The sequence below is a fragment of the Theobroma cacao genome, chromosome 1 (assembly GCF_000208745.1).
Source record: "Theobroma cacao cultivar B97-61/B2 chromosome 1, Criollo_cocoa_genome_V2, whole genome shotgun sequence".
NCBI lineage: Eukaryota > Viridiplantae > Streptophyta > Magnoliopsida > Malvales > Malvaceae > Theobroma > Theobroma cacao.
In genome coordinates, this window is record NC_030850.1 from 29,280,441 (window position 1) to 29,295,973 (window position 15,533).

Here is a 15,533-nt window from a genome sequence, read left to right on the forward strand (position 1 = left end):
TGAACTCATCCTCATTTTTCAAGATTCAAACCCTCAAAGTTTCAAGTTCTAACTATTAAGGTGTCCATGAAGGACATCCACTAAGAATTTATAATTTAACAAAAAAAGCCAAACATTGATAGCAAATTACAATAATTGAAGGAAAGATGACAACAAATCATTTAGAACAGAAGTTTTATCTGTTAAATGCTAGTAGATGCTAAGATTCAGCTCTTGAAAATGCCAAAAACACCTTCCCTATTAATGCTTCCCTTCAAGCTTTTAACTGTTTACGGTATTTCTGACCTAATATTTTTCACTGTGACCTATCAATTGTACATGAAAGGAATAGTCTAAGCATAACTTATGAATTTAACACAATTCCAGAATTCAAAACCAAACGTTAGTTCACTACAGCAAAGCAACAACTGCATTTCTATGATAGAAAAAAAAAATACAAGTGAGCATATATATAGTGGGAACGAATTACTGCATTTGGCTCATACTTGCGAGAGAATGATAAGTGTAAATGCACCTGAATGTGAGTAAAAATATGAGACTTAAAACTCTTGTAAAGACATCTATATGATGAAAGACTTGCCCAACCAACATGGACATCCTATGTTCCTATAGGAAAAAAAACATCAAATGAGCTAATCATCTATTAGATTGTAAACCACTGCCACCATAATACTGCTTAGTCGTTTCACGTGAGAATTCTGCAAATGTCATCCCATCCTTAAATCGTGCTGAAAGTGGTGGAACTATTTTTTGAATTTCTTGAGTCAGCGCGTTTTGGTCCTGATCAGCAACGTTTCTCTCCTCAGCTTGCTCCAAAGGCTGACAAACTGGGTTGTAATGTTCCATAGGATAATCTGAGATTGAGAAAGTTTTACTCCATGCTGGCTGCAAAAACACAACAAAAGTTTCTCTGCATAAATTATCCAACCTTGCTGGTCTGCAAACACAGTGAAGGGTTGACCGTAGTTTTCCTTTGGATAATATATCTGCTGATTCCCCAACTTGAATGAGGAGACTTTCAGGAGAGGACTTCACCGTGAGGACTTTACTCTTGTTAGGATGAAAAATCTGCAAGTATGAATGCCCACTAGGCGAAGCACATTCTTGATAGCGAGAAATGGAAAATTCATTGTTTGCTGTTGTTGGTTGTGAGGCTAGAAGAAACATGGGATCAGTCAGAACAGTGAAGATACCATAGTCATAATGCCACTGTTGCCAAAGGTTGGCCTGCATATCATATGACCTAACTTCATTAACATTTGTGTCCAAGTTAGCAACTTTTGATAATCTTTGCTCACTCCTTGAATAATTATTAGCATGTCTTTTACTTGATCCCTTCCTTCGACCAGCTTCTCTAAGAACAAGGCTATCTACTATTGAATGATAATGTATAAGGCGCCCTTTTGCTGCACATGATTCCAATAAGCTTTGCTCAAGCTCATTGCCTCCAATGGCCCTATCACAAATTCGAGCAAGACAGAGTCCCAGCTCCATCATGCAAAATCCTAGTGCCTTGAACATATTCTCAAGATCATCAAATTCATCATCCTCAAAATCACTGATTCTACAGATATTTTCGTTTTCCAAATTCAAAAGGCTACCTACTCCATGACTTGGTTTAGTTTCAATTGATTCAAGACCTTGCGAGTATTTGAGCTGCATCGCGAAAGAGGAGACGTTCCTATCTGGGTTTTTCAATGGGACATCACTCCCCAAGTTGTGCTCCTAAACATAGCTTAAACAAAGAAAACAAGATCGATGAAAACAATATACAACATCAAAAAGAATGAAAGGAAAAGAATATATTAGACAGATCTAAATTTACAGTATTTTTATAGGAGAGGAACAGGCCTTTAATGAAATCTTGCTTCGGAATTTGGAAAAAGAAAATCAACAAGTTTTGTACGTTATTAGAAGCTCCCGATCCAATACGTTAAAATTTGCAAAGTCTTCGAAAATATATTAAGACAAGGAACACAAAGAAAGGCACACAGTAAAGAAGAAGAAAATTGAAGCTAATTATGAATGAAAAAGGCAAGGCGAACAAACTGTTCGTTGAAATTACTCTGAGAATACGTTTGCGATCTTCTGGGCTAAGGAGAGCCAGCTTGCGAGCGAGAGGGAGGAGCTTTCGTCGGAAAAGAGATGCATCGGGAACGTTTGTAATAGCGAGGAGACCGGGGCCAGTGGGGCCCAGGTTTTCCATTATCATATTTTCTTGATGATGCGAACACGATGATGATAGGAGCATGAGATCGGAGTATTCAATTTCGTAGAGTTCCAGAACTTCCGCTCCTTCCATCTTTCGTTTATTCACTTCAACGTAGCTGCGAGTGTAGACTATGACACTTCAATGTGGCATGGCATCCTTGTTCTAAATCGAAACCCGAAGCAGTTCGCATTGGACTTTTAAGTAATGGACAACAAATAGCACATCGGACTTGTACGACCTTGTCCGCAAAAAATAGCACTCCAGGGTCCAGGCCCAGGCTTGAAATCCCATTTACTTGCCAAATTCAAGATTTTCGTATTCGGATATAAACTAATACTACAAGCATTCAATATGACCATAGCACAACATCAAAATGATATCAAGCATCCTAACATGCTTTTATTTTTCCTGGGTCACCGAGTGGCTGATTATATGAGATTAAATCTGAATTTCGTCCTTGTATTTTCTTAAAATATTGAATTTAGTCTTTTTATTATAAATTTTATAAATCATAAGTTTATATTCTCAAAATATATTAATGTTAATCAATTGTCAATATCCAGTTTTCCATAGTATAATTATTAATGTAACATTGATTGAATTGAAATGAAATTTTTGAAAAAAATTTTAATAAATTTTAAAAGTATAAAAATTTGATTTTATTTTGATAAGATATAAAAATTAAATTCAGATTTTAACCATCATATAATGGAATCAAATCTAGAAAATGTTCATCTCTTTTCCACAAATTGCATATTTCAAACACAAGATCACACATTTGGAGGGGTTAATGCAAAGATCCGAATCCACATTACCAGTCACCATGCTGTCTTCGAGAAAGAAGACATCCTAATTATACTTCGAATTTCAAAACCAGGAAAAGGGACAACGTCAAATATGTACAAGTGGCACCATTGGCGAGAATTAGTATGTTACCTTAGACTTGGGTCTCCTTGAAGCTTTTAGCCAACCAGATTGCAGTTTCCCTGGGCGACACTTTCTCAGGTCCAAATGGCTTCAATAGCACCCCAAGCTCGTCATACCTTTGTTGTTGCAAGAGCCGTGCACTGAACTCAAGCAGCCCTTCTAATGCCTCTGCCCGCTGCTGATACGATGAGGTGTCGAACCGCCTCTGTCGTGACTCAGAAGATGAACGGGTGGATACAGCAGCACGATTGTGCTCTGAGCCTTCGCTACCATCTTGTGCAACTCCAAGGCTATGATCACTGCCATTCATTGTCATAACAACTTTGTCCAGAATCTGGACTGTACACTTGTCCTTTGTTATAGAACGGTCAGCACTGTCGATTGATGAAGAAGAGCACTTTGCAGACGTTGATGAGGTCCCACGGATGGGTAAAAGGGGATCATCAGAAGAAGCTAAAGGGAATTCTGCGATTTTGTCAATTCGTGGAGCATTAACAGAAACATCCGGGGAGTCCACACTGCGAAGCAAACCGACATTGGCTCTATAGGGGGTCACTAAGGCTGCAGTCCTTGTTGGCAATGGAAGAGATACTCTGCGCGATGAGTAGGATGATTTGCTTGCTGGGGTATTTGAAACTGGGACCTGCACATATTAGCAGGCTAAGTATAAATGCACACAGAACTCATCATCTTCCGAAATTAATCGACCACTGAAAGATTATCATTCTCAGTTCATAGAAATATTCATGTCTAACAAAGAAGAACATGACCAATGCTTTGCACTTATATTTAGTTCTAGACTTCATAAAAGTTAATAATTTCTAAGTTTCCAAAACTCCTACTAGATATTAAACACACATATACACAGAAAATCCAACAAGATATAGGAAGAATATGAGGCAAATTTGATGACATTAAGGGAAAGATGAAACAAATATTTGACACAAGGGATAAAAATGTAAAGAACATAAAGCAGAGGACACCTATCATCTAGGAGGCTAGGATAGCCTTCGTAATTTGGTGACAAAGGAAAGCTTCCACTATTTGTATATCATAGAGAAGTCCAACACTGTAGGATTATAAGCTTTTTGCATTAGTGTGACTGGTCAAGGTGTCAAACCAAAACATTCCAGGAAAGTTAAAAATTAAAAAAAAAACATTAATGAAATATGATACTCTCTATCAATTGGAAATGTGAATAATATGAACTTGAGAGATGATATTTTCATGTCACTGTCAATGAACCTAGGAAATTAAGATCAATTAAATTCCTCTATTTAACACAGATATAGACATGTAACTCACCAAATCATGTTTTTGACCAGTCCGGTACATCTTTGCTGGGGTTGGATGTTTTCTTGGAGTGAAGGACACTTTTGCTGGTGTCAATCTTGGGGTCTTAGCAACAGTGGGAAACTTTGTGGCTGTTGATTTGTCAATTGTAATCTCTTCATTGTCAATACTGACAGAAAATTCTGTGAACTTTTCAAACAAATAACTTGGAATTTCTTGTTCTCTTTGAGCAGAACAGAAGGAGTCTTGTTCAGCTTCAGATACGCTGGGGTTCAAAGCCCTGTCATTGCTGAATGACCGCCTTCTCCCCATGTCAGTAAGAAGCATAACATCTTGCTCCACAAATCTTGTTTTCTTTATGAAGTTGGAATCAGACCACCGGGTTGGGAAACTGTTGCACCTAGGGCTATTCAATTTCAGATGAATTTTGAGGACATATGGCTGAAGGTGTGGGTGAGTGAGTAACTCTGAAGCCTGAATGCATTTCCATTTTATTAAGGTGCTTTAGTTTGCAGATAAAGAAGTTAAAATATAAGTTTGGCAAAACCATATTGCAATCAACAAAGCTAATATACCGAAAAAGACGTCTGACATGATAGAACAAGATTTTGTTTTTCTTTTTTGACATCTCTTCCATCTCAACATTGAGGCCAGAATTTCAAAATTAAAGAGAATAACAAATCTTCTGTAGATCACATACTGATTCAAGCAAGAGTTGTAAATTTTTATTACATGATAATATACAAGGAAAGGGTCCCCATTATTAATTTCTTGAAACCAAAATCACAATCATTGATAACTTGACCCACTACCACAAGTAATATAATAAATCAAGTCCAAGCAACGATTTTTCTAATACTTGTTTTTCTTCCTGAGGATATCTCCTCATGCTTGTCTCAGTAAAAGCAGTTCAAGATTAAAGAAAGGGGAAGAAACATACACTTGGTCTAAGTTCTGGATTCTTCCGTAGCATGCTCTTTATGAGTCCTCGACTGAAGAAAGGGAAAAGAAATACGAGAAAGCAACGTTATTAATGAAGCCTGAATGCAACAATAGAGATAACCATAATGATGGTTTTCTGCAATATGACAAGATTCCACTAGCATACTTTGAAAACCAATGGTATCTAGAACTTGACATTTATTTGCATAAAGAGGATAGTAGACTCACAATGCACCAGAATACATGGTTGGTAAAGGAGCCACTATAGACCTATTTATTTTGTTAATCAGAGCCCGCATATCCTGATATGAAGAGAGAAACAGAAGGTAGCCATTAGGGTGCGCCAAATGCAAAAGGGTGGATGCCCATTAAAGGGATATGTGACATACATAGATATGGAATCATTCCTTGTTCTACAAATAGCATATTAATAAGCATTTATCTTTGGATGTGATTCTATCATCTCACAGCATATTTAGCCATTTAGCTTAGCACTAGTATGTTAAGATCGTGTGCTAATTTATGATGAGTGTAAGGTGATAACCCATAATATTGTGAATCCACAATTGAAGATCAATTTGCTTCTTCAACATAGGTAGACACAAATACCATTCCAAACTAAATGGTTATGCCAATGATCCTTTAGAGAATCTTCAATTTAAGACACCTATTGCAAGTCAATCTAAAATTAGGGTAATCACCTTTCTCCCAATTAAATTTTCTCCCTGGCTAACTTTAAAAAACCCTATTCAGCCGAAGGTTGGAATTATCAAATCACAAGCACCACAAGCTCTTTAATGAGGAATGAGGAGGGAGAAAAAACAGGAATACTACGCTCAACAAGGACAAGATTTTAAACTGTACAACAACTGAATCCTTTAAGAACAGCAACAGCATGAAAAATTTTACATTTCATAGCACTCAATAATTAGATGCTCATAGTTGAGTTCTTCAAGAACAAATGAATGAAAGAATAGTTTGTGGTGATCGGTTCATTAAATTCCACATTACTACGAAATTGTGATTTTGATAATGCCAAGAATTGGCCAAGAGTAAAGGTCTTAGTTTAACAGCAGATCAGCAACTTACAAAAGCTTTAAATGCAGGTTTGTGAGCAGTCATTTCATACAGGCAGCATCCTGAAAGCATGTATTACATTAGATATATGCTGAACAGAGAGGGGAGGGGGGGAAGAGAACAGTGATCAGACTCAGAATTCATTCAAATTTTAGTAGTTGCAAGGTACCTAAGGACCAAATATCTGACTTAGAACCATAAGGTATATCAGCAAGTAGCTCAGGACACATATAACTGGGAGTTCCCACAACCTGTATATAAAGCAAAAAACTATAGTATTAAAATAAAGCGAATGGTGAAACTGTATAGAAACGATATACCATCAGTCTGATACTCACAGATGAAGCAAGGTCATCAGAAGTCAACATCTTAGCAAGACCAAAATCACCTGCATACATCCACATCTTAGCAACTCACTATGTTTAAATTACAGAATGCCAGACACAGATGGAAACTAAGACATGGTAAAAAAAAGTAACGAAGTAAATTAGCCATAAAAGAACCAGTTACCTAGACGTATGTCTTGATCTTTTGTCAAAAATATATTTGAGCACTGAAACAATAATATACTTTAGAATGCCATAAGCCCATACATGAAGCTGACCAATCTTCTCTGAGAAGTACCACTGACCTTGACATCACGATGAAGAATATGGTTGGCATGCAAGTAATCAAGTGCCATTAGGAGTTGAACTAGCCACTTGCAAAGTTTCTGTACATAATTTATGAAGTTGAAGAATAGAAATTACATTTTTAAGTATTGCAAATAGCTAAGTCCTTGCAAAATAGGGCGAAAGTTTTACTACCTCCTCAGAAAAATGGACACCATTGGCTCTTTTTATAGCTTCTGCCCTGTATAATGAGCAATGTCAATGCACAGAAGTTGAGAAGAAAGAGCAAAACAACAAATCATGCCTTACGCAATTGCTGAACAATTTCAAAAACCCACTTAAATAACAAGCATAACTTACATATCTCCTCCTTCACAGTAGCCTATAATTATGCAAACATAGCAACCCTGCAAAATAAGACAAGCTACAACATTGTATACATTCTTTTTTAATTCATTGAGTGATGGTTGAAGATTCTAGAGCTTTTAAGAGGAACCAAAACATAAAAACTAAGAGACAAAGAAGCCAGAGGCAGAATAAACAGAAAAAGAAAACACTATCTACTCACCCTCTCAACCCAAGAATCTTTGTATTCCACGATAAATGGATTCTTAACCTTAGAAATAAGCTCCATCTGCATCATTGGAACCAAAAGAGAATTTTCAAACCAGAACTATTTCTTTAAACAATGAGAGCATAATTTTGGAGTATAAAAGATGCCAATCATGGAAAAAGGAGAAAAGGAAGGGGAACAAATGTATCTTTAAATATACATAAAGTTAAGTGTCAAGTTTCCAAATGTTCATAAACAATCATATCTAGGTGTAAATATCCGCCACCATAGATGTTTTTACTTATGGCAATTCCTACACGAACCAAGCATGTATTTCATTTCAAAAATTGCTCCCACCAAGATATTTGCTCCAAATTGAGAGCAAGTATTTGCACAAAAATCAACTGACAACAAATTTTATTCACATTGTTAGAAGAAGAATAAAAGGAGTATATTAAAAAAACTGACCTCTTGATGGGCAGATCTACGAGCCCTATCAGTCTGGCGAGCAAGGCGAATCTTTTTCAGGACGTACCTGAAAGGAAAGAAAAATGTAGGAAGCTTGTGACATAAGAAACATAAAAGAAATTGCCTTATCCCACATAATCCCACAATGAAGATCAAGGTTACAAACAACAGATGGAAACAAATACCATAACACAACTGAATACATGCATTTAGTCACATAAAAAGAGCACACACAAGTGCATATGTTTATAAATTAAAGGAGAGAGAGAGAGAGAGGTGCAAGTATGCTCACTTCTTCTTTTCATGTTTATGCCTCACAAGAAGAGCAGAACCAAAAGACCCTTTACCAATCTGCTCTAGAATATCATATTGCTCCATCTTGAAGGATGCTACCCCCTCTTGGGGCAACGTTTGAAAGTCTTTTACTGTTATTCTAACAAGTAAATTCACCAGACAAAATTAGTTACTACAATTGAATTGCAACAACACTAACATTTAAAACATGAGAAAATAATGACTTCTCAACGAGAAAAAAAGAAAAAGTGTACGCAGAGGTATCCTATCTATAGTAATAAATCAGATATAAGGTAAGTTACAGCGGTAACAATCAATAATGTACAGAAGCACCGGATATGAACGCATATTTATACTTAACAAAAGTCTATAAAGAAACAAAGCAGTACAGCTTTGAAAACGCCAATTTTGCCGCTTTCGGAGATGAAGACAACTCGGCCCTTAAACAGGAAAACATTTTCATTTTTACAAATTCTTTCGGCGAAAATTTATACATTCCTGAAAAGTTTTAAACTCAAGTAACTTTAAATTTTAAAGAAAACGAAAAAAAAAACCGGAATGTTTCTTGTGGCATTTAAGCAGCTGTTAAGTACTGGCCTAAGTAAAATGCATTAATCTACTCTATTCTGTTTCTTTACCAACTAAAATAAGCTAAATTAAGGGGGGGGAAAGAACAAAGAGAAATCAGTTTCTTCTGTGTGTTCACAGTAAAAAAGCAAATCTTTGACGTATTGACGACGTAAATTGTTCGAGAAACGAAAATCTAAGGAGAGAAACAAGAAAAAGAAGGCAAAGAGAAGTACCTGAAGTGGAAAAAAAGGCAGCTGAAAGAGAACAAGCGGGATCCTTTTGAACCTCCCTGGAAACAAAGCTAAAAGAAATTCTTGAGTGAACTTAAAGTATACAAGTTTTTGAATTTTGATAGGGTAAAATGGAATTTCAAAACGTGGAAGATTCCTACCTAATTTAAAGCAGCAACAATCTGCTTTCTATTTTTATTTCTTCAAATATTATTTTATTATAAATTTGGGAGAAAGAGAAACAGAAGGAGCGGCAAACCAACTCTGGGGGGAGAAAAGAAGAAGGTGACGGTGAGAAGAATTTAAAATTCAAAAAACTGTACAAGAGTGAGAGAGAGAGAGAGAGAAAGAGGTCAAATGGCTTTTTCGACTAATTTTTGTTTTTATTTGGATTTTTGGGGGAGGCGACAAGAAAGGGAAAGGATCAAAAGAAGCGCACGGGTGAGAGGTTGAAGTTTGGATTCTCTGCAACGCGGCGCAGGTGTTAGCCACGTCACCCTGGGGGCTTGTTCTATGATGTTATCCAGACCCAAAACGGCTGTGTTTTCAATGGGCTATGCACAAGACAATCTGACGGTGAGTTGATTTTGCTACCCCACCTCTACATTGACTCCCCACCTTACAAGATTTCATCTGGACTCCTCAAGATTTGCTGCCCTTTTTGTTTTCTTTTTCAAACCAATATCACTTATAATTATAACATTTTTTTAATATAAATAATAATGGGAATATAAAGAAGACAAATATATAGACCTTGTTAGTATGAATTATTTTAATCCAATTAATAATTTTAAATAAACAAATAAAAATCTCTTGTCGACTTTTAAAGGCCAACTATAAATTTAAATAGTAATCCAAAGAGTTGAAGGCCCCGAATTGACATGGTAGGCCCAATACAGGTAATTGGATTCAATTGGATTGATGCTTGATATTCGATAACGAGTTGCCAACCTTTAAATTGGTTGAAAGTAAGTGTCTTTGGCACCAATCTACCAGATGACACCCTTCTTAAAAAAGAAAAGCATTAAACAAAAACCATGTGAATTTTGGCATTTCTAAACTTAAGGCAGTGCCACTGCCACCTTTTCTTTAAATATATATATATATATTTGGTTTTAAGTTAATTACAGCAGCAATGTCAAAGTCTTAGGTACATGATATTTCTTCATTAGAAGGCTTCTCTTTTTCTTATCTTGTGGTACCATGTGATGTTCTCCCTCTAATATTTTAGTGATACGCAACCCACTGTGACGCTTTTGTAAAGTGGGCTAGAGGATCTTGTTGTAGGCTATCTACAATGGTGATACATGGCCTTGTAAAAGATGTGGGCTACTTTTGGGCTTTCGGTTTCAAGCTTATTGCCCCTCATTAAAATGGTTAAGACCATCTTTTTTTCATTGTGCTAGAGAAAAATTCGGAATATTCAAAATAAGGACCTTATATAACGCTCTCTCCACCAAAAATATCACCGAAGAGAAAGTCATTTGGTGCATGTGAAAAAGGGGAACGTGAAGAAATGCCCATGGTAAGCTTGAGTGAAGGCATAGAGTTGCCCATAAAGCAGCTTTTCTTAAAAGAAACATAATCTTAGGGGCAGACCTATGCAACTTGTGTTGGGGATCAAAGACGAAAAAGAATAAAAAATAAAAATATTAAAATTAATCAATAATTAAAAAATTTATAATATATAATAATTTTATATAACATGTAAATCAAAAATAATAATAAAAAAATTTATAATAGTTTTTTAAAAAAATTGTATTTGATGATATTTTTTATATTCAAATTTATCAATTATTAACTCTATACTGAAAAGATTAGTAATGTTTTACTCAATATAAACAACTAAATTATCTACAACAAACTCATCATTTATTTTATTCTAGAGTTTTGTTTTTATAATTTTCACCGCTGAAAAGGTTTTCTTTGTAATTGCTGCAGAAACCTAAAAAGTTAAAATTATGTGAATTAGTATCAATCAAGTGATAATTTTTTCACTTTGGTATTTCTGCTAATCTCTGGCATAGTTCAAAAAAAAATTTGAATATTTTAAAAACATTAGTGATAAGGTATATCAAGCTCTTAATGACTCAATTGTGTGATCATTTTATTATTTTTTATTTATAATAATTATTAAATAAAAAATTATTTTAAAAAAGCCATTAAAAATATATAATAAATAAAAACTTTTGAAAATATTAGAGGGCCATAGCCCTCATAAATATACCACCCTGGACCCTTGATTAAAAAATATAATAAATAAATAATTTTAAAAATTCTAGAGAAATGATCTACCCTCCGCCCTAGCATGGTCAATAGTCTACAAAGATAACACATAGGACAACTTATAATAACGTGCAAATATGGGAACTTTAATTGCCTGCCCAAGAATGAAGTCATCATCAAATTTTTTTATCATATAATTATGTTATTTTAAATTTAATTTAAAAGATAAGTTTCACTCTACAAACAATTTTCAAGTTCGAAAATACAATTTCGTATGGGAAAGAATATTTTTACGACATCAACTCAAAGAACAATACCACTTAATTTTATGTTATTCTAGCTTGATCTTAAGTAATCATTTGGTGCATATGAAAAACGGAAATTCAAAGAAATACAAATGGTAAGCTTAAGGAAAGGCTTAGAGTGAGTCATAGATCTGCTATTCCTTAATGAATGAGAAGTATTTTAAATTTAATTAACTGCTTGAAAAGAAGGCTCCTTAACTAGTTTATTGTGCACATTCGTAGATCTCCTAATTAGCTTGGGGATCAATTAGCTAAAGAAGGTGTTGATCGTTCAGAGGATTTCATTCAGATCTTTCTATAATCTTTGCTTTGGCTATGTTCTTTTTTGCTTAAGCTGGTTTGTTTTTCTTTGCTTTTTGAGGCTTTTGGTCTACTGTTACCTCATCGACCATTGCCTCCTGATGTTCTTCCCGCTCTTATTTCATCTAATTTGCTAAGATTTTTTTTCCTAATATTGCTCGGGATTGTGTTTCTCGTTATTTTGATGATTTCTAGTTTTGTGTAGTTCTTTTGTTTGCCTTTCTTTAACAGCTTTGGAGTTTTGGTTGTTGTTGCCTTTGTTCTGTGCAGCTTTTTTCTCTTAGTTTTTATCTTAATTTGCTGTATTTCTAAAAGGCTTACTCCGTTATGGGTAATCTCTTTATTAATACAATCCCTGCTATTCAAAAAAAAAAAGGTCAATCATAGATCAACTTTTCCTTAAGGATACATAATTAGCAGTCTAATAAGAAAGCACAGACGGCAACTAAAAGGAAATCTTTTTCTCCATTGGATTTAGTGGAGAACAAATTAGAGAATCTTCATCAAAAGTTGCCACATTATCAATATCTCAACAAAATGTGGAACCTTCAACGTCCTTACCATTAGACTCGACTTCCCCACAAATCTAGCTTTAAGCCATGGTCACCACCTTTCTCTCACCAAACTCAAACGTTGCAATTGCAACAACTTTAATAAACTCAAACTCCTATTTTATCTCCACAGATTTCCTTTAATTGATTATAGCAGTAGCTATATTATTCAAAAGTTTGTTTTAAACATCTCTACTTTACGCCTAACTAAAAGATATACAGCTGAATATATATATATATATATATACTAACTTTGTAAATCAAATGAATTCATGCAATCAATCAATATTCAGACCATCTATTCTTGTTATGGTATTTGAGCGCCTTCCTCTAACGAGTTAGATCCTTCTTCTTTCCTATCTTCTATATTTTTTTTCAAATGGCTTCCAACTCAACTACAACTACAAGTAATTCGTCAACAATTGTAGTTGTTTCGTCAAATCCTACTCAAAATTTAATAATGATCAATGCTGCTGCTTAGTTGCTTATAAAGCCCACGCTTCTCAACTATTTCTCATGCAATGCCCCATTTAAAGCCCTTTTCTTTGGTCTGGATCCTCTAAGATATCTCAACGGCACTTTCTCATGTCCCTCTCCAATGGCACTTTCTTATAAATGAGCTTTTTTATACGATTAACATTAATCACCCACTTCTCTCAAGTTGCTACTCTACTTTTTAGAAGAGAGAGACAGATCAATAATGAACTTTCGTAAAGAAAGGGTTATCAAATTAAAGAAGGAAATTGACAAGAAAAGTATGGGACAACTCAACATAGATTTCACCACAGGAATCTTGAAAAGGAGGTTCCATTAATTTGGAGTTGGCATATGGTAGACGGCACTAGTCTCATGTCAATATCCACTGCATTGATTCTCCATTCGCATATGGAAACATATGTCGTGAGAAGAATTCGTTAAAAGCTTAAACAAAACCCAAAAAAAAAAAAAATCTTACTAAGAATTCATCAAAAAAAGAATTGGTGTTGCCTGCAATTTTTGCAAGTCGGGTGGTTAAAATTTTGAAACCTTTTTCCTAGGAATTTGTTTCAAAACAAATTATAGGTCATAGATAACAGGAAACATTAGTCTGTTGACTAAGGAAAAAGACAACTTGCAACTTCACGTTGGGTTGGGTTCATTTTGTTTTTTCATTACCTGAATGTGTTGCCAGTCGACACTATGATGATTCATGAAGAGCATCCCATTTGCCAATTCCCAACTTGAAGTAGCCCCCATGAGAGCTCCACCATTGATCGTTGCTCTTGAAGTAGACAGATGTAATTTACTCCTTCCATAAATCCTCAATTAGAAGTGTTAATCATAATACTAGAGGTAGGGTCAAAATGATTCATGTATAGATCACACAATAATTAAAGCTGCAAAAGTTGGCATGGGAAATGTTCGTGGAATGGCTTCTTTGGACAAGAGAAGATCCTACATAATTTTTCAAGTTTGGACCACAGGAATATTCCAACCCATATTTCCAACATTTTTATAGCTTTTGTATACACAATATATATCCAATATGCCTAAATGTTCATGAATGTGGTCACCAGGAAAATGACAAAAGGTTAGGACTTAAATTAGGACTCAAGCAAATTAAACAGACGAAGATGGGGATATGGAAAAGAAGTTGGGAAAAAGCTTTTCTTTCCAGAGGTGGACAAGAAATTAGCACCTTTCTAGCAGCCAATAAAAGGTTGAAGGGCATGAGATATATGCTTGCTAATACACTTTCTATGATGGGAAAAAGGTGTTACAGGAACATGGGAAAATGTGATCTGGTTAGTGACAGAGAAGAAGTGGTTGTTTCTTTCGATTTTTGTTTTCAAATTCCATTTTGCAGCTCTGTATATGCCTACTTGTTTTCTTTTTGTTAGATCCGTCTTTTCTTAATTCAGAATTATTGTTGGTGATCCATGGCCATAGATGATCAACCTATCCTGTTGTTGTCAGCTTATAGGCCATTCTTATCTAAATCTACTGAGATTCTAGCAAGGCACATGTATTATGATCAGTGTAGAATGGCATGTTTTGTTAGGCACGTAAAGTTTATAGGAAGACTCGACATTAGAAATAATTAAGATTACCTAACATCCATTTACTACCCTCATTTTGGAAAGATTACAAAGGAAGTAGTTGATCCTTCTATTTCCAGATTGTCAGTTATTGGTATTGCTACTAATCATGTCATTTTGCTTTACAGCTTATCCCTTCATGTTCTAATTTTACTCCCGACTCCTAAGCAGATGAATAATGAAACCAAAAGGAGGAAGTAATTCTTAAAAACCTTGAAGCTTGTTATCCAGGAACTTGTAATGTGATATTTTTTTGGAAGAAACTAAGAGGGACAGTCGACTGAGATGATGAAGACAATCTAAGAACCCTACGCTTTGCCATCATAACACGTTCAGATTTGTTCTAGTTAATACGTAGCCAGAATCAAAAAAGAACTGATTAATTAATTTAAAGGTTGTTACACCTTTGAAACCTTTTTATTGGGTTGAATATTCTCTCATACAGAGGAAACTACAAAACAAGTTTAACACTGCTTGATCTAAGCATGCAATATTCGTAAAAAGTAGTATAATAAACTCATCATTCTGGGGCCATATTAGACCTGTTTGACCTCTCCCTGAGTCTACTCACTATGATGAAAGAAAGGAACCATGAAATTCTTTCTCAATTTTGGGGTTTCAGTTTTTTTGTGTCTCATATCCACTCTCTTCACCCTTTCACATGATATCAGCACCATACATTGTTTTTCCTCAATCTTTGTACCTCTCAAGCTTGATTCAACCTCAAGTGGTCACCACTTCTTTTTCCCTCTCTCACAGGCTTCCGTTCCATTTCATTGTTAATCCTTTTTGGTGGACCTCTCCATCTAAAACTTTCCTGATCCTCAAAATGGTTCTATAAAGTCTGAACCATTATGCATAACTGAATAATTAAAAGTATCATGATGGCAGAAAAC

General features: G+C 35.1%; 2 protein-coding genes across 8 annotated transcripts; both read right to left on the reverse strand.

Annotated features, from left to right (window-relative positions):
* On the reverse strand, nucleotides 329-2,452 carry LOC18613289. Its single transcript, XM_018113798.1, has 2 exons — nucleotides 2,066-2,452; nucleotides 329-1,725 (listed from the first exon to the last, which is right to left on the reverse strand). The coding sequence occupies exons 1-2, from the start codon at nucleotides 2,300-2,302 to the stop codon at nucleotides 637-639; spliced, it is 1,326 nt and encodes a 441-aa protein (XP_017969287.1). The 5' UTR covers nucleotides 2,303-2,452; the 3' UTR covers nucleotides 329-636.
* Nucleotides 2,919-9,517, reverse strand: LOC18613291 (serine/threonine-protein kinase Nek2). 7 transcript variants are annotated; one of them, XM_007050459.2, is made up of 16 exons: nucleotides 9,339-9,517; nucleotides 9,181-9,236; nucleotides 8,376-8,516; nucleotides 8,084-8,150; nucleotides 7,631-7,696; nucleotides 7,423-7,469; nucleotides 7,258-7,303; nucleotides 7,083-7,163; nucleotides 6,962-7,004; nucleotides 6,790-6,839; nucleotides 6,621-6,702; nucleotides 6,464-6,513; nucleotides 5,603-5,676; nucleotides 5,373-5,424; nucleotides 4,445-4,906; nucleotides 3,150-3,782 (listed from the first exon to the last, which is right to left on the reverse strand). In XM_007050459.2, the coding sequence occupies exons 3-16, from the start codon at nucleotides 8,459-8,461 to the stop codon at nucleotides 3,150-3,152; spliced, it is 1,839 nt and encodes a 612-aa protein (XP_007050521.2). In that variant the 5' UTR covers nucleotides 8,462-8,516; nucleotides 9,181-9,236; nucleotides 9,339-9,517. The 7 variants fall into 7 exon arrangements, with proteins under 7 accessions (XP_017969609.1, XP_007050521.2, XP_017969608.1 ...); XM_018114119.1 differs by having other exon boundaries at nucleotides 8,376-8,508; nucleotides 9,339-9,503; XM_018114118.1 differs by having other exon boundaries at nucleotides 8,376-8,508; nucleotides 9,181-9,248; nucleotides 9,339-9,476.